The 19,144-nt window shown below is 46.1% G+C and overlaps 1 protein-coding gene across 1 annotated transcript in view; it reads right to left on the bottom strand.

The window, feature by feature from the left end:
* ACACB (acetyl-CoA carboxylase beta) overlaps nt 1-19,144 on the bottom strand; it is a 60,663-nt gene that overhangs the window by 34,506 nt on the left and 7,013 nt on the right. Inside the window, exons 3-11 of the mRNA XM_029912616.1 lie at nt 9,372-9,504; nt 7,887-8,025; nt 7,286-7,395; nt 6,376-6,457; nt 5,892-5,990; nt 4,656-4,765; nt 2,986-3,096; nt 2,267-2,476; nt 406-576 (exon numbers count right to left, since the gene is read on the bottom strand). Coding sequence (XP_029768476.1) covers nt 406-576; nt 2,267-2,476; nt 2,986-3,096; nt 4,656-4,765; nt 5,892-5,990; nt 6,376-6,457; nt 7,286-7,395; nt 7,887-8,025; nt 9,372-9,504 — 1,165 coding nt within the window. The remainder of the gene's footprint in view (nt 1-405; nt 577-2,266; nt 2,477-2,985; nt 3,097-4,655; nt 4,766-5,891; nt 5,991-6,375; nt 6,458-7,285; nt 7,396-7,886; nt 8,026-9,371; nt 9,505-19,144) is intronic.

Raw genomic sequence — 19,144 nt, forward strand, 5'->3', positions numbered from 1 at the left:
CTGGAGGAATCAAAGGGAGCAGCCATCTGATGGCTGTTCAGAGCCCTGTGTGAAGTGACCTTAAGAGCAGTCATCCCAACTGGTCACTTTGTGGGCATATTTTTGAGGTGCTCAGGACTGATGGGGCATGGAGACCAAATGTCCCTCTCACTCCTAGAGATGGCTCCTCTGGGTTGGGAGTGAGACATCACGCAGGGGCTTGGTCTGCTGCTGCCCATGTTCTACCTCTTAATGGAGAGAGAAATTCCTTCTCCCAGGTTGCCAATCTGGTACCTTTCACAAACTCCAAACTCACACACAACATGTGGCTCAAACCAATGAGCTCCTCAGAGTCATTCATGTGCTGCAACAACTTTAAGAAAAGCAACAGTGAGAAAAAATGATATGTTGGCAAATTTCAAATACCTGTAGCTGAGCCGCAGGTAAGTTCACATCAGCAATCATTTCTGTGCAAGGATGTTCTACTTGCAGGCGGGGATTTAACTCCAGAAAGTGGAAGCCGCCATCTTCACTATAGAGGTATTCGACTGTCCCTGCACTCACATAGCCCACCATCTTTGCAAGGCGTACTGCACACTGAAAACACGACACAAACAGATCTGGCTTTTGTGATGCTAGCTCCTGCTAGTCCACAACTGCAGAGCACTTTGCCTGGTGTTCAGAGTCTATTACGTGCATGTTTCTGACATGCCCCTCATGCAATATTTCCAGGACACTACATCAAATTGGGGAAAGACAAATGCCGCAGCAATACAAATAAATAGGGGGAAAAGCATCAGCTCAGGAGAGAGAATGAATCTGTACATCAAAACTGTAAAGCAATTTACAACTGTGATCCATTAAGTTACGCAGCTTTAGTGTGCAGCAGGTAACTGACTGAATGCAGCACAGAAACATGGAAGCAATAGAAGTCATTAGGAGATGGGACAAGAGAGTAACCTGGGGACTGAGGAATAAAAGCCACTATCTTGTTAGTTAAGCCATGTCAAGTTTGCAAGAACCAAGACTTTAAAGTTCAGCCTGCTACTTAATTATGTGCTTAATATGGGAGAGGTAATGTAGAGCTACCAAACTCTACAGCAACCGGAGGTGGATAGTGGCAGCTAGAAAAAATTTCAAGCAGAGAATCAAAATCATAGACCAAAAATGCTAGTTAAATTAAACAAACCTCCCCACCTTAAGAGTCACTCATTCAACTGAGATGTTGGTAAGCATGGGGGTTGTTTGTTTTTCTGTGTGTACACAGTGCCCAGCACAATGGAGACCTGGTCCTTGACTGGGGACCTTAGTGGCTACTATAATGCAAGTACTCAAACAAGAAGCGTACTGCAGGAAGGCGATGACACAGACAAGATCACATTAGTCACACAAGAGGTCCCAGAGGCTTGTGAAGTAAGGAATACTCACATGATTAAGGGCTAGACCCTTAGGTCAGAGCTGATCCACTGGGACAGTGTTTCCATACCGCAGCCCCAGGCTACAACCGAACATTTATCCCTCTAGAAAGGGAAGGTGGTCATGGCTCCCAGGCAGAGAGCCCCCGGTTCGAGGAGATTGTGGAAGGGATACAAAAATTAACTTGCTGGACACCCCTGAGCAGGGCCATAACCAGGGCGGGGCGAGCAGGGCAGCCACCCAGGGTGCAAAGCCGTGGGGGCGGAAATGTGGGGTGGAAATAGGTGACACGTAAAGTCCCACACAGCAGGACTCGTGGAGAGAGCACCACCTTCAGCCCCTGACTCACCTCAACGGGCCACCCAGCCTGTCTGGGTTGGGGGCACAACCAAAAAAAACCGGGGCGGGGGAGGGGAAATGTAACGCTGTGTGTGTCCTGTCTCCCCACCCAAACGTCACCGCGGGGGGGGGGGGGGAGGGGGGGAATGATGAAAAAAGGCAGGGGGCACAAATATGTTTGCTCGCCCCAGGCGCTAAAATGCCTAGTTCCAGCTCTGCTCATCAGGCAACCTCTGGGGTTTGTGCTTTTAAGCATTTGGCTGAAACACAAGGGCTGTACACAAGCATCTGAACAGTTCATCTTGGTGGTGTCCCACTTACAGCTGGAGTGTGAGCTCTCTGTGGCTGGCATTGTCTCCTTTGTTATTTGTCTGTGCAGCACCTAGCACAACAGGGCCTTGCTCAGGGTTCCTAGGCATTACCGTAATACAGGTAATAAAACTAGTAGTGAAAAGGCTCCTCTTCTCTAACATCCTCTCTCTCTGTGAGAGCTGCCTCAGCCTAGCCCACAGAAAAGACCCAGAATATCTACCTGCTCCATAAAGTCAAACACAGAGGGAGCTGCTACCGTCACCGGTGCCTCTTCAATTATTTTCTGATGCCTGCGCTGTAGGGAGCAGTCGCGGCCAAACAACGAAACCGCGTTCCCATACTGATCGGCAAGGACCTGCACCTCCAGGTGCCGGGCGTGCTGGGCTAATTTCATCACAAAGATGGGGGACCCTGGGGCCTCGCTCTGTACCTGGGAGGGGAGGAGAAGAGTGTGAGAAACACATTCATGTGGTGGATCCAGGCTTGTATATTCCTTGACATTGATGACACGTGTAAACCCATCCTCTGTGGGGGAAATTCACTGCTGGGCAGAGGGCTGGCACCATACAAAATATCATTCATGTTCCCAACTCCTTTATGTATTGAGCTTTTTACATTTTTTAAAAATATATGATTAGTTTTTGAACTGACGATAACTCTGCCCCCCCAAATATGCCTATAAAATCAGTCAGGGAAACAGTGGGGAATGAGCGCTCTTCTATTAAATATACTTTTAAAGGGGAAAAAATAAAAACTCAGGATTTATGGGGAGGGGAAGGCCCTCAGAGCTTCTGTGGGGGAACGGGGGGAGTTAAAAAGGCAGGTATGTGTTCGGATGGGGGTGGAGGGAGGCGTCCTCCTTGGTGCCTCTTACTTCTCTGAGGGGGCAAATTAAAAAGGTGGGATTTGGGGGTACAAACTCTCCTCAGAGTCTCTCACTTGTCTGAAGCAGCCAGTGAATTCCTCTGCGGTCTCTGCTTTCCGGATTCCTTTGCCACCGCCGCCTTCCGAAGCTTTTATCATCACAGGATAGCCAATCCTCTCGGCCGCCTGAAGGAGGGAAAGGGCCAGGAATTTGAAGGGAAAGGTTTAGCTGTTTCTGGGCCAAATGCAGCCCTGGAGTAAGTGGGTGCAGCACCCATCGAAGCCCACAGGGTCAGATCCCCTCGCCCTGGGGTTCAATTTGTCCAGAGCAAACACAACAGACGTAGATGCACTCATCGAATTCCTCTCAATTTAACAGAGAGGGAGCTGGTGGCAGACCAGTGCTTGGAGGGGTCCTCAGCTCTCAAAGAGCTCCCATTAGCTCTGATCCAAACCAGTTCCCAACTGCTGAACTTCAAGGTACCTCTATTTTGCACACCCTGCTGCAGGAGGTGAGGTGTGGTGAGAGTTTGGATCTGCGCTGGGGAGGAGAGCATTGTATCGGGTAAGGGGCTCGGCTCTGCTGGCTGTTAGGCGTGTGACCGTCATTGCTGAAATTTATTTTTGTTTCTGTGACATGTGCTGGGAGCTAATAGCGCTGGTCAGCTCCCTTTCTATTACTATTAGGAATCCAATTAAGGAAAAGATTCATAGATTCCCAGGGCAAAAGGGACCACTGTGATCATCTAATCTGACACCCTGTACGACACAGACTACAGGACCTCCCCACAATAATTCGTAGGGCCAGAGCTTTTAGAAAAACATCGAGTCTGGATTTAAAAATTCTCAGTGACGTAGAATCTACCATGACCCTTGGTAAATTATTCCAACGGTTAATTACTCTCATCATTAAAGTTTTACGCCTTATTTCCAGTCTGAATTTGTCTAGCTTCAACTTCCAGCCATTGGATCATGTTATATCTTTCTCTGCTAGACTGAAGAGCCCATTATTAAATGTATGTTCGACATGTAGTTACTTATAGACTGCGATCAAGTCACCCCTTAATCCTCTCTTTATTAAGCTAAATAGACTAAGCTCCTTGAGTCTATCACTAATCCTTTAATGATTATTGTGGCTCTTCTCTGAATCCTCTCCAATATATAAACATCCTTTTTGAGTGTGGACACTAAAACCGGACATAGTATTCCAGCAGCAGTCACACCAGTAACAATTACAGAGGTAAAATAACCTCTCTACTCCTACTCAAGATTCCCCTTTAATGCATCCCAGGATCACATTAGCCCTTTTAGCCAGTGTCACACTGGGAGCTCATGTTCAGCTGACTATCCACCTCCACCCCCTCAATCTTTTTCAGAGTCACTGCTTCCCAGGATAGAGTCCCCCCATCCTCTAGGTACAGCCTACATTCTTTGTTTCCAGATGCATACATGTAGCCATATTAAAATGCACATTATTTGCTTGCAACCAGCAATCTGGATCACTCTGAATCAGCAACCTGCCGTCTTCATTATTTAGCACTCCCCCAACTTCTGTGTCATCTGCATGCTTTAGCATGGATGAATTTGTTTTCTTCCAGGTCATTGATAAAAAATGTTAAACAGGGCAAGGCCAAGGACTGATCTCTGCAGGACACCATCGGAAACACACCCACTGAATAATGATGATTCCCCATTTACAATTTCAAATAAAATGAGTTGAGCCACTGTTGGGCCAGGATCTTTACCTCCAGGCCTTCATCCACGTCCTTTACACAGCCTCGTGCATAAGTCTCTAGGGAGACGCTGATTGTTCTCCGCTGCTCACAATCCTCCTCTGTCCATTCTGCCATGAGACCTACAGAATGAAACATTGACCTTAGAAGGCCTTAATGCAACAGAGGAGCACATGGTTACAGAGGGACCTCGTTAATTCATTCTCTTGCCTCGGAGACCCACAGCAAATGGCTGGATTTGGCAAGTTACTGATGCTTCCTCCCTCACAGCCCAGCCATAGGAACTACTACAGCCATATTTCCAGTATGAATCATATGGGAAAGCAAGCAGGGGTGCACAGATTGTCTGGAGTAACAGCCAGGCCTGATTTAGCAGGGACCAGCTGTATTCCCCCAAGCCCAGTTACACAGGAGAGCAGCTCTGAGCCACAGAACAAACATGCAGAGATCTTGCTATTACCAAGGTGTTTTGGGTTTTTTTTTTTTTAAAATCATTCTGGCTCTTTTTTTAAACCCCACACAAATTGGGGTCTGGCAGCCCTCCAGCAGTGAGGCAGACAGGCCTCTCACCGTGGCAGAGACCCCAGATTAGTATCTCAAGTCCGATAAACATTGAGCCGTCAAAAGCCACAGGGCTGTGGCTGAGCTGACACATGGACAGCAACACCTGCAAATTCTCTCTGCCACCCACTTCCCTGTACTGGGAGAGTGATCAGGAACCCATCCCTAAAGGCAAAGCACAGACACAGGCCAAACAGAAACAGAGGGGACCGAGAGACAGAGGAGGGAAGGAAGAAAACAGTGAAGATGAATACAATAAAATGAGAATGGCTAAGGCAGAAGAGGAGGAGGTTATGAATGGGAGAATTTGGACAAAAAATAAAACTGGATGAAAAACTACTTAGGAGGTTAAAAGCAACAGTAGAGGCCCAGGGAAGAAGAGATGCATCGAGGCAGAACAGGAGAACTAAAGATGAGGAAGAGAAAAAGGAAAGCAGTAAGGATTCACAAAACTCCTGTTTATATAGCAACTGGAGTCGGCAGTTTAATGGTGGACTGGCTGTTCCTGGCAGGCAGAAAAGGGAGCCTGGGCAGAGGAGGGGTGACGCCCCATCCAAGATCTGGCCCCTCTGGCTAGGAGGATCCCCACTTTTTCCCTTCTGTAATAAGTTTGACAGAAAACGCCCAAATAAATCTGACACAAGCCAAGTTCAGACAAAGCATATCTCGTGCAGAAGGCATTCTTACCACTTCCGCTCCATGGCAATGTGGGGATCTGGACAGTCTGGGCTACAATGGTGGAAGCCACTTTATCTCCCAAAGCCCACATGGCTTCACTGGGAGGACCTTAAAGCCGGCAGGAAACAAAAACATGAGGAGGTCAGTGCCTCAAACTCACAGAAGCAGTGGGTCCCTTTTCAAAGGGCGGCAAAGAACTTCATATCCCACCCACCCTCCACCTGCATCAAACACAACGGAGTAAAAGGCGCACGTTATGAGGAATGTTACTGGGAAGTCTCCATGAACCCTGGCTGGAGAGCCCCTACATTAGAAGGCTGGTGTGTAGGGCCAATACACACAGACACCACACTCAGAAATAGTGGTGCCCACCAGAAGCCAAGGACACCAACACACTTGCTAACTCAGCGTACATGACCCCCTTGGACAGCGGTGGGTTTTGCTGGTTTAAGCGGAGGGCTGCATTGAGGGGGGAAAAAAGCAAGAACCCTACCTAGGAAAGCCACCCCATGTTTCTGCAGCAGCTCTGGAAGCTTAGGGTTTTCAGAAGCATGGCCCCAGCCAGCCCACACGGCCTATGATGAAAGAAAGGCAGTGAGTATGAGGGGATAGCTGTCCGCACAAGCATCCTCCCATCTTTCACTCACCGCATCCTGCCCTGCCCTCTAACAGAGACAGGCGCAGATCAACAGCATGGATCCCAACACCCTCAAACTTCAAAGTCCTAACTACAGCTTCGGCCTCTCTCTATACTCCACTTGCTCCCCTCCAAGAGTAACCCAGGCTATTAGTTACAGTCTTTAAAGGCCTAAGTGGTCAGGGAGCCATTCACCTGAGGGTTCACCCCTCCCATTCTGTCTTGTCGGTAATGATCGGTGGGTGCTCTTGTTCTCAGTTTCTCAAAGGATGGAGCCATGGTACTCTAAATAGAGAGGCCACCTAGCCCGGTGGCACCTTCCCCCTCATGCCACAGTGCCAAAGTAGCACCTCTGAGCGCACAGACTAAGGTACGGGTCTGCTCTGGGCTTTGAAGGTCATTTGTGTAACAGAAAGAGTGGGAATGGTTCCAGAGCCATTTCTGTTTGTAACTTAGCCCCCTCTGCAGCCATAATGCCGGGCACTGCAAATAATTACCCCACAGTTAGGAGCCAGAGCCTCAGCTCTGCAGACACATTCCATTCTCTCTTGTTGCCCACTCAAGCCAACGGGAATCTTTCCCTCAATTTGCACAGGCACTGGCCGGCCCTAGGATCTCCGGCTGTCCCCCCAGAATTACCTGCCTAATGCCAGGACCCATTTCCAGACCTCAAATGTGCCCAGGAGGATTCCTGAGCTTCAGGTTCATAACTTTTGTGTGACCATCCCTAGTCCATGAAGACCAACCCTCTGTGCGCTGCTTGTACCTGCACCGGAATCCTCTTGGAAATATCCACGATCAGCTCTACGTTGGCATAGTTGTTGTTGTTGGCTCCCCCAGGGACAGGCACATAGTGATCAGCCATTTTGATGTACTCTGGAAGAGAGAGCCCATTCATGGTAGCGTACAGAGGGCTGGTCGGGGGGGGGGGGGGGAACATGCATAGCAAACTGACTGCATCTGAGTTGACAACTTCAGCTCCTATTATGGCCGCTCCCACAGGGAACTGCAGCCATGACAAGCTTGCACACATCACTGTATGTTGCAAAGCAACCACAGTTCTAGAACCCAAGGGAGATTGGAGGGCGGGGGGGAAGAGGGTAAATCTATCAGTGGGTCTGATCCTATAGTCCATGCAAGGAGAAACTCTCACTGAAAACACTGGGAGATATCCTGGCTTGTGAATGCAGGTGCTTGTGCCTCTGACTAAAACCAATCAATACATAACTTCCCAGGTGAGTGCTGAGGAGAGAACAAAGAGGCAGGAGTGCTGGCACCTATCAGGGGATGTTTGCAATAGGTACCGCAAGGAAAGAGGGGACAACAAATGTCAGATATTGGTTAGATTTTATGGATCTAGGACTTACCTGCATTTGCTTTAAGATCTTCAGGCGTAACCATGACAACAAATCGAATTGCTCGCTCATTTCTGAACATTTCGTAGGCCCACCTGCGGATGGAGCGCATGCACTTCACAGCAGCAATGCCATTATTTGCAATCAGAACCTGGAAGCAAGAGGCAGAAAGGAACACAAGGGTCAGAGGCAGGCGTTTGGATCTGACTGGGCTCTAACCAGCAAAAGGCAGAGAGGTCCTTCATTTCCCCTGAAAACTGAGACGAAGGCACACAGCACCTTGCAGGATCCGGCCCTAATCCTCAGATATGGGAACTGTAAAAAGGCTGGTTCCTTATTCAATATTCTGCCAAGACACCAAAATTGCAGACTTTAGATCACTGGAAAGGAGTTACGTAGTAACATGTACGTTGGCTATTACACACACAGTAGTGTTATTAACATGGGAATTCCATGGTTGTAGAGAGAGCAGAATACCAGAATATAGGGACAGACACATTATAACAGCCCAGACAGCTCACAACAGCTCCTTTCCAAGAGCTGAACTTTTGCAGGAAGTCTCCAGATGAAGGAAGCATTAGGCTAGTTACCGTTTCTACACAAATGAGAGAAAGCTGAAATACGAGGTCAAATTCTGCTCTGGTTACTCCACTGAAGTAGTTATTCCAGATTTATTCCGGGCACAATGGAGATCAGAATCTGGCCCGATGTCTGCAATACAATTCATAAACACACTGAAATGTAGAGGGACTCTCACTGATAATTAACTGCAATGTCTGTTCCCATCAAAGTAAACCAGTTCAAGAGAGGGCTGCCTGCGAATGCTGAAGTTGAGACTAGATCAGTGTTTCTAACAAACACTGTTTCTCGGAGCTGTGACTTGGCTGCCAGTCTTCATGATGTCGAGTCTTAGCCAAAAAGCTTTACTTTTGGGATGGTGGGAAATAATTTTGACTTAGAACAACAACTTGGCTTATTCAAGCATAACACAAGGCACTGCCCTGCCCTGGGCGTGGGAAGGAATAAAATACCTCACAAAGCTCTGCAGAAGCCCTTTCTCTGAGGACTGAGAGCGCAGCACTGACTGGCTTCAACAGGCAGCACCCTCTAGAAAGGTGTTGGATGCAACATAGGAAGTCAAGAGTTGGAGGTTTACAATGAAAAGAAAAAAGTAAAGAACCTTCAGGCAATCAGCAGGGACAAGGGAAAAGCGGGTTTGCACACACGTACCAAGGGAGGAAAGAAGTAAGCAAAAAACTGCATATAGGAGACACCTCTAAGAAGTTCCGAAGAGTTTTGTATTTGTAGGGTCCATTTTGATGCTTAATGGTGCTTTGACATAACTGACCTATGTTAATATCCTAGGAACCTCCATGCCAGGAGCCTACAGAACATAAGAACTGTTCAGGAAACCAGCATCCCAACTACAAAGAGAGCTAGGAAGCCAGACGTCCCCACGAGCACGCGCTGGGCTGGGCTGGGCTAAGGGCAAGGTACCTTTTCAATAATGCGGTTCCCCCCAAAACGAGTCACGAACTCAGCAGGTGAGGCGACGGTGAAATCCCTCTGGAGATCCAGCTTCTTCTGCTCTCGGCCTCTCTTGACCAGGTGCAGCCCTGACATGCTAGGCCTGAATCAGGTACAAAAAAACACGGCATTTAAAAAAAATCATCATCAAAGCAAGGCTGCTGTCTAGATACGCCAACAGTTCAGAAGGGCATAGTCAGATTGATGTCAAGCTTAGGACTCTGAGAAGGAATGAATTTTGCAAACCATGCAACAGCCTAAAACTTAAGATGAAAAACAAACCATCACAATAATACCAACGGTCTCAAAGAATGAATAGCCATCAGTTAACCCATACACTCCCGACAAGGTAAATACAGGATATAGATTCATAGATTCTAGGACTGGAAGGGACCTCGAGAGGTCATCGAGTCCAGTCCCCTGCCCTCATGGCAGGACCAAATACTGTCTAGACCATCCCTGATAGACATTTATCTAACCTACTCTTAAATATCTCCAGAGATGGAGATTCCACAACCTCCCTAGGCAATTTATTCCAGTGTTTAACCACCCTGACAGTTAGGAACTTTTTCCTAATGTCCAACCTAGACCTCCCTTGCTGCAGTTTAAGCCCATTGCTTCTTGTTCTATCCTCAGAGGCTAAGGTGAACAAGTTTTCTCCCTCCTCCTTATGACACCCTTTTAGATACCTGAAAACTGCTATCATGTCCCCTCTCAGTCTTCTCTTTTCCAAACTAAACAAACCCAATTCTTTCAGCCTTCCTTCATTGGTCATGTTCTCAAGACCTTTATGACCTATATAAAGGATTGCTTTACCAATATGCAGACTCTTCTGAGACAGAACACAGAAGCTGTTTAAACAATACCCTACACAAAGGGTGAAGGAGAACACTATTCAATTGAGAGACATGGGAGCAGTAAATTTAGGAAAGCGAAATGTAATTCTTCAGGGCTGAATCCCCTACTCTTATGCAAAATAACAGGATATCTTTAATGATGCCAAGTGCCCAAGACCTTGGCTATGTGTCACTGATTTCAAAACCATTGATGAAAGGCAATTGTGCTGCTAGGAAAGATGTTCTGTCTCTACACAAATACCCTAAGAGAGGCTGAGAGCCATCCTGGTGTTTGCATTTCAGACCACAGATGCGCACACAGCCAAAATCACTGGGGAATTTCAGGACTGTCGACCGACAAGGCTGAGTGTGTGTGTAGCTACTATCAGGATAACGATAGTGCCATGACAAATACTAACCCGCTTCCTGCCTGACAAAGATTCACAGATCACACATCGCTGGCAATGTGCCAACGCTCTGCACAAGGGTCTCAAATTACTTTGCAAACAGTTATTAAGCCTCACAACTGCTATGTGGTAGGCCTTTCTTATCTCCAAGTCACAGAAGAGTCCTGAGGCCTACATGATAAACTTACACGGGTATAGCTACTTTGCTCAAGGATGAGAAAAAACCACACACCCCCTGAGTGACACAGTTGTAACAACCTAAGCCATGATGTAAGACAGAGGTTCTCAAATTTTGGTCCACGGACCACTAGTGGTCTGCGAGCTCCATTCAGGTGGTCCACGGATAGTTCCCTCTAAGGTGCACACCTAGGCGGCCACACACGAGGGAATGAAGGGCCACCCACCTAATTAGTGGAACCGTGGCTTCACTAATTAGGTGCCTGGACATGTAAAGTGAGGTGGTGGCCTTGGGGGAAATAGAGGGTAGGGGGCAGTGGGGGTGAGAAGAGGTGGCTGCGGCAGCCAGAGAAAGAGACGACTTTCCCCAGCTCGGGGGCTGCCGTGGCAGGGGAGAGATCCCCCCCTCCTTCCCAGCCTCGGCTCATGGGCTGCCGCGGTAGGGGAGAGAGGGCACATCCATCGCATTAGAAAGGTAAGACTATTGATATTAAAATATGAGTTGTGTGCTTCTATTTGTAGAACAAAAAACGTTAATTATTAAGGGTTTTTTTATATAGCACTTTTATCCAAAGCACCTTACAATAGTTAGCTAACGGTACAAACAACATTTGGAAAGATCATTAAGTGGTCCGCCGAGATCCTCAGCAATTTTCAAGTGGTTCATGAAAAAAAAAGTTTGAGAACCACTGGTGTAAGACATCCAGGGCTTCTCCCATAGCTACTGCCTCTCCTGGAGGTGGATTAACGACACCAACAAGAGAAAAACTCTCCTGTCGACATAAGAGCATTTTCACTGAAGTGCTGCAGTGTTTTAAGTGCACACCTTCCTTCTGGCACAGAGATGCTATGTGACTTGCCCAAGGGACATGCAGCAAATCAACAGCAGTACTGGGACCACCTGCCAGTTCCATGCTCAATCTACAAGACCATCCTGCTTCTCTGCTGCATACTTTGTTGTTTTTTCCATAGAAGCATGAAAGGACCTTCTGGGCCAGAGAGGCACTTTGAAGTAAGCACTGCTCTTCCCATGCAGCTCAGTTTGTAAGGTCGGGGCACTTGCTAGTCATGAAATCAGCATGCAACAATCAAATAAATTATGCTCTTTGTGCTTAGGATACAAAAGAAAAACAAGCATGTAGTTTTGAACAGGAAATCAAAACACACTGACAGTATCATTCTCATTTTCCTATCAGTCACTAAATACTGCAATATTGGGCAGAATGCTGCCTCTCCACTCTTGGAACCTTTACTCAGAGGAGCAATTCGTACTCACTTTAACTCCAGTCAAGAAGTCCATTTGCAAGGGCTTTGTAGGACTGAACCCCTTTCTTTGCTAATCCTGCTCAGACAACAGTCTCCTGTAAATTTCATGGATGGGAATCCTTTAGTACTTAATGCTAATGATCAAAGGGCTACTTGCAGATAGCTAAGGCCCAGATATTCAGATTGTGTTTATCCCAGCAGTGTCAACCGCAAGCATTCAAAAGTCATAACAGTGGCTTACAAATGCTACAATTTTTTTAAAATACTACACTCCAGGTTCTTTTAATTGCCTTCTGGATTTTGAGAATCCAGGGCTCATATTTGTAAGGTTTTTTTCTGCAACCTTACAGGCTAGAAACATACTCCCCGCCCTTCCCCCAATGAAATCAGAGAGATTCTCACAGGAGAAAATAAAGTCCCACCTCCTGGAGTAAAGAAAAGAACCAAATAATGAGATTTGCAATAAAGTTATGAACGTGTTGCTAACTCTTACAACAATCAAGCTAATGTGCACAGAAATTCCCTTCCCTCTCCCAAACCCACAAAATACTTTTATATTTCAGCAAGAACTGTTTCAACATGAACCCCAGACTGCAGGGGGCAGAACCCAAGCAATGCAGTGCTAAGCTAGAGCAGGACAACATGATGAAACCCAGTAGCTAAAGAGAAACTGACCAGTTCATTTTTCATTGGCCCAGATGCCTGAAATTCAAAGAAAACAAACTATAAAAAAGTTTGGTTTTACAAGATTTTAGCTTTAATAAATGAAGGGGTAATACAGGGAAGTTGGGTTTGTTTTTCAAATAAATTATTTTTAGTCTGACAGCATCTCTCACGAACACAAAAGTAAAAAAAAAAAAAAAAGTTAAATGCCACAAAAATATTGTGCAGTGCTAAAAAAAAAAACCCACCCCAGATATGACTCACTGCCACACTCAGAAAACTAAAGAGAAGAAGTTGCATAAGAAAAGCTGCTGCCTTAATCTCCCTAAATACATGGATTGCTCGATAAATTTAAATCGCTGGACAAACATTCATTAACTTTCACATTTCAATGAGAAAATAAAAACAGCCAATGCAGTGGGCAGGCAATGTTTAGGGAACAATGCCTGGCTACCACTAACTTTCAAGGAGTGCTTCTCTGCTCACATCTCAACAAGTACAGAGATTCATACCCGGAACTATACGCAGAACTAGGAAACTGGTAAAGAAAAACCCTTGAAGCACATCAGAAAGGAGCAGCAGCAGCCTGTTGTTTTGCTAAGCAGACAAAAGTTGCAGCTGTTAAGAAAGTTACATTCTGCCTTGAACTCCTGATCCTTTTCAAGGTACCCAAGGCAGAACATTTCTTTTGCCCCTGGTGCCAACCTTCTCAAAGACTGGAACCCACTGAAGCTGGACCCATCCTCTCCCTCCATTCTGTAATTCAATGTGTGATTAGGGTCCCATTGCAGAGTCCAACCCGGGTGCTTCCTCTTCCTCCTCCATTTCTTGGTCTCTCTTCCCTGCCTCCATTTCTTCTCCTTCCCCTGGTAGCTACAGTAGTAGTAACAGCAAACTCTTTAGCAGCACCCTGTGGCACAGATTAGAAACTTCACTTAAATGACCTTGGGCTGGCTCCACTCACTTCTCTCTTAAAGCAACAGTAGCTTAGAGCGGTTTCACCTTACCAGATACCTACAGGGGCCAGAGTTTTGTTTGGCAAAATCGAAGAAGGGATGGGGTGGGAAGGGGGGGGGGAACCCAACTCTACCCTTACTACACAGCGTATGTGCAAAGGCAGAGACATCACCTTGACCTGGAGCCTGAACATTTGCATTTCCTGACTGTGTTGGACTGACATAAACTTGCATCAAAGCAGGTGTTTCCAATGTGGTGCATCAACAAAGTTAGCCATGGTCTCCACCCTGAAGAGCTTACAGACCAAAACAACGGACAACATGCAAAGGGCAGGGGAGAAAGAGAATCAAGTCCATATGATTTTATGGACAAAGTCATTTGCTACCTTTTAGTGAATGTTATAATTACATAAACAAATGAAGACCTCTGCCCAGCTTAGCCATGAAACGTTGGTTAAGTTCTTCCAGAAGTGGGTTAGAATAGGGATTTGAAAGATTGGATTTTATTTTTGTTTCATGCTGCAATCTATTCCTATCAGCCTTATCACGGCACTATGTATAACGGGCTCATACCAGAGCAGGGCGCCAGCTCATGTCAATGACAACTTACATGCAGGGCGAGAACAAATGCAATGAGCAGAGCGGGGCCTGAACTGTCACTCTGGGTCCAAACCCCAATCAAACACCTCGCAGGAGTCCATGTCTGACTCCAGATCCCACTTCACAGCAAGCCCAGCCCTAGAAACTGAGAAGCACTGACACAGCAAAGTGCCTTATCTGAAGGGCAAGTTCCCCTTCCTGGTAAATGAATACATATAGGTCTATCTGAGTCATTGTTTTATGGCTGGTCTGCCCCCAGCTACGCTGAAACGCTGGATGCTCCGCACTGGGAAGGGGTTAAATGAATAATCCCTTCACCGGATGACCGGGGAGGTTATTCCTACCCATGTCCTTGTTCTCAGGCTGTGGAAGAGAAACAAACGCTATTGCAAGCGGCCGTGAGCACGTTGCACCCATCCTGCATGCCCTGGGGCCTGGATCCTGCACCCACTGAAGTTAATGGTGGAGCATCAGGGCTGATAAAGGATACCGTAGAGACAGCATCAGTCCTGCTGGCTTCCAAAGAGCTCCCTGGCAAGGTGCCTGGGGAGGATCAGTACTCTGGTAACGCCACTCCATGTGACTTCCCTCTTTACACGTAAGGTGGGTGAGCAAGGAGGCTTTTGCTCTAGCGGCCACAAGGGTATGGATCCCACCCCCTCCGCCTCTCCACACAGCTTAATCAATCTCACTTTTTAGCAACAGGCAACCCAAAGTGTTAAGACCAAACCCCAGGCGAGACCCCTCTTTTTTAAAACGAGAGCACTTTATTCCAAGCACGTAATCTGCGCATTACTGCAATAACAGCAGCACCGTCTAGTTTGTAAGCTGTTTTAATTGTCTCACGTCCCATCCATTTGCTCAGCACCTCAAATGCCTCAGCGAGAGGCTCTTTAGAAACGTAAGTTATTAATTAATATGTAACAGATCAGGGCTAAATCTGCAGCTCTTGCTCTTGAGTGTTTTGTCCAAGGGAGGGCTGTGGATTTGATTCCATTAACACCAGCACTTTTTCTCTCCGGATCTCAGGATAATTTACTAACACCATTTCACTCATCCTCATAACCCTGCCTGCAAGTTAGATCTGCATCATCAGAAACGGAGGTACAGGAAGATGAAGTGAACCTGCCCAAGGTCATCACAGGCAGCTGGTGACAAAGCTGGGAATAGATCCTAGGAATTCCAGCTCCCTGGCCCAGCCACCAGGTCTCACACACCTTCTCCCACATTTGTAAATGTAAACATTTTCATTCTGCTTTATGATTCTTCCACTCTCCTTCCTTCGCTGACGAAGGAAGGATAGTGATTGTTTCCCCAAGCAGTGGTAGCAGCAGGTAAAATTCTGCCTGGCCATCTCCACGGATAAGAGTGAGGAACACAGCCCGTCACCAAAGATCACACACAAAAGTAACATTTTGGGATCCCAGACCCTCACCTTGACACACAGGTGAAATAACAGCCTAACCTGAATGACTCCTTTCCTAGCAGTGACTTCTTTTTTTAAGCACATGACCCGGCAAGGTGCTGCAGTTCTTGGAGTCAACAGGAACGGACGGTGCTCAGCACCTCACAGCATCAGGCCCCAAGTTTCACCAAACAGTCAAACACTGTGATCACTTAAGGCACGTGCTCCCACTTTTGGGTCACAAGCAGTTCACGAATGCTCACATCTGCATATTGTTATCATTTAGAGTTTGAAAAGCTCTCTTACCTCTAAAGGACACCAAGTAAAACAATTCAGCAGCTAAAGAGCAAGCAAACCCCACACAATCGCTATAATCTGCTGATCCAAGATGCAAGGAAAACAGCCCTTTGCTTCAAGGCTAGCTCAGCCCAGGTCACCTTATTGCTATTCCTTAAAGGGATACACTTCATTTATTAACAGCCAGTAGCCATTTCAGCACACTCAGAACCCACACGTTTACAAAGTGAAAAGGCAGAGCAATGGTGCTGGCAGGTGGCCTTCACTTTACTCATTAGTGTCTGAGTAACGTCCCTCTCCCCAGCCCAAAACAGAGACACTCAAATCATGTTGGAAATTTCTGAATTAAGTATTACTTTTGGTGTAGTCCAAAGACAGGGAATAACACGGTTAAGTTGCACAGTACAAGGCTGTATTTCTACCTGAGTTTAGAAGGGCAAAAGAGTTGAAATTAATCCTGCCCAAATCTCCCTAAGTGATTCTGCTAAAAGAGTGTAAAGGTCTCCCACCCCCGACAGTGCATTGCGAATTTATTTAGAATAATTATTGAAAATAGTTCCTTAAAATTCCATAATGCTCAGTTGGGACTAAACTTTCAGACAACATAGGCACAAAGCAATTAACACAACTGTATACCAATCTAAAAAAAAAAGTTAGGCACTGCAGGGGCAATTGGCTAACTAGCCACATTTGTGCATGTGTAACCCACACACCTTCTGGGTGTGGTGTTCTGTCCCAGCTAGTGGCACTGAGACAACTTAGAGAGAGTTAAATGAGTCTGCTCTACAGCCTTACCTAAGAGCCATTTGGCTTTTAGCTCATGTGGTAGAGGCTCATCCACTAAGCTCCAGAGATCCCAGGTTCGATCCTGCCCGCTGACGACTGGGGTCTGTTGGTATTACGTATGCAAGCACAAGCAGTTGTAATTAACTGTGCACTCATTCTGTGTGCTTACGGTGTCTGAAAATCATGCCCATAGGTCAGCCAAATAAAACTGTCATTACTGAGCAAAACAAAAATACACATACAGATAGATATGCGTCTGACGAAGTGGGTATTCCCCCACGAAAGCTTATGCTCCAATACATCTGTTAGCCTATAAGGTGCCACAGGACTCTTTGTTGCTTTTCACCATACAGATATAAACTCTAAGGTAAGTGTAACATACATGATGATGATCCCCTGTATTAAATATGGTCTTATCCTCCCACCAGTGAGAAAAATTCTGCCCTTAGTTACCTCCATGCAAAGACATTAATGAGGGTAACTGAGGGCAGATTTTTGGCCCATGTGGAGACTATTGGCAGTGACAAGGTAGCAACATTTGCACAGACCAACAGATGGCGTGCTTGAAGAGGGGAAAAAACAAACACACACAACAAGCATACAAGGAAAAAACAAAATGAAAGAGAAAGCAGGGGAGAAAAAGAAGTGGTCTGATTTTAACTTGAGTTACTATGTTTAAAGGGGCACATCCAATGGACAAAAAAAAAAAAAAAAAAGCACATTTCCATCTGATATTTTTAAACAGTTACAATTAATATCTGTTATAACAACCTTGGAAAGAGATTAGGAGAAGAAAAAAATCTATTTTTTGCAATGTTTCCTTTGTGCTTTTGACAGCACTGTGTGTATAGTCACTTTCTCTCTCTCCTTTGCACAGTCAGCGAGCGCACACACACACACACACACAACTGTAAAACTACAAAGGTTGGCAGGGCAACTCAGGGTCAAGCTGATTTATCAATCACATCCCTCATCACAGTCCAAGGGTTAAAATACACCTTATATTATTTCTCTCATTTTAAGTTCCTTAATTCAGCTGAAATCTTTTCCTCTTGTCATGTAAGAGCAAGAACTAAGATGACCTCTCTAGTTGCTGCATCCAAGCTTCAACTCTCTAATCTCTCCTCAGACAAAAGTCAGAGGTGCTCATTGGCAAGAGCAGGCTGACACTGGTGAAGTGTAGCTGCTTGGCTGTGGCACTGTTGGAGCACGAACAAGGCGCTTTCAGAACTGTTCTGGAGAAAGCTCTCTGCACAGACACTGAACACAGTTCTTGGGGATACACCACCTCAAACAGCTGCACTGAGTTTGTTATTTGATATCCATTTTGAAACCAAATCAACAACATACTGTGCATGGTGGCATTTAGGTCAAAGCAGAGATGGATACACCTCTACCCCGATATAACGTGACCCAATATAACATGAATTCGGATATAACGCGGTAAAGCACTGTTCCGGGGGGGGTGCGGCTGCGCACTCTGGTGGATCAAAGCAAGTTCGATATAACGCAGTTTCACCTATAACGCGGTAAGATTTTTTGGCTCCCAAGGACAGCGTTATATCGAGGTAGAGGGGTATGTGCATCAGGATCACAGCTAGGGAGCTCTTTAGATCAAGGATCCTGATCCAGGCCCATTTCTAATTCAAACAGGGGTACTAAATACTCCTCCAAACTCACCTGAAAGCCCCCTCAAAACCTCAGCTTATCATGAAGGGGGTAATTTGGGCAGACTACACTCTGCAGTTCCATATTCCATTATTAATCCCCCAGCTGCCCAGTCCACTTAGTAATAGATTTAATGCACCAGCAAGTTGGACACTGCAATGCTGTAATATACATAAATAGCCTCTTGAAGTCAGCATAACCTTGCAAACCTTCACTAGTGACCAGGACAACTACTGGGAAGCACTGACAATTGCAAATTATTGAGTGAGGCCCCAATTCCGCAAAGCATAGCATACGAGCTGCTGCGAAGCATAGCTCAGGTTTAGATTTAGAAAGAGTTCGCAACACTGCAGGCTCTGCTTTTAAACCCTAGCTAAGATGTGGGCAGAGACTGCCTGGTGTTTGGGGGCAAAATTCTAAAATGCACAGACCAGCAAAGTGGGGATTAGCAAGGTTCTGCTCAAACTCCAGCACCCCAATCGTGTCAACGGAAAATAAAAAGTTTCCATTTAAAAACAGAATTTCATTAGAAGAAAAAGAGCAATTTTCAGTAAACCAGGAGTGGGGTGGAATTTGGGGGGTAATTTTTAATTTTATACACTGACTCCTATTTCTTACATTCCCCCTCACTTATTTATAAATACCTTTGAGCAAAAGAAACTGGAAACAAATCTCAGGGCTC

This window comes from Terrapene carolina, unplaced genomic scaffold, assembly GCF_002925995.2.
Source record: "Terrapene carolina triunguis isolate 2854851 unplaced genomic scaffold, T_m_triunguis-2.0 Scaffold234, whole genome shotgun sequence".
Taxonomy (NCBI): domain Eukaryota; kingdom Metazoa; phylum Chordata; order Testudines; family Emydidae; genus Terrapene; species Terrapene triunguis.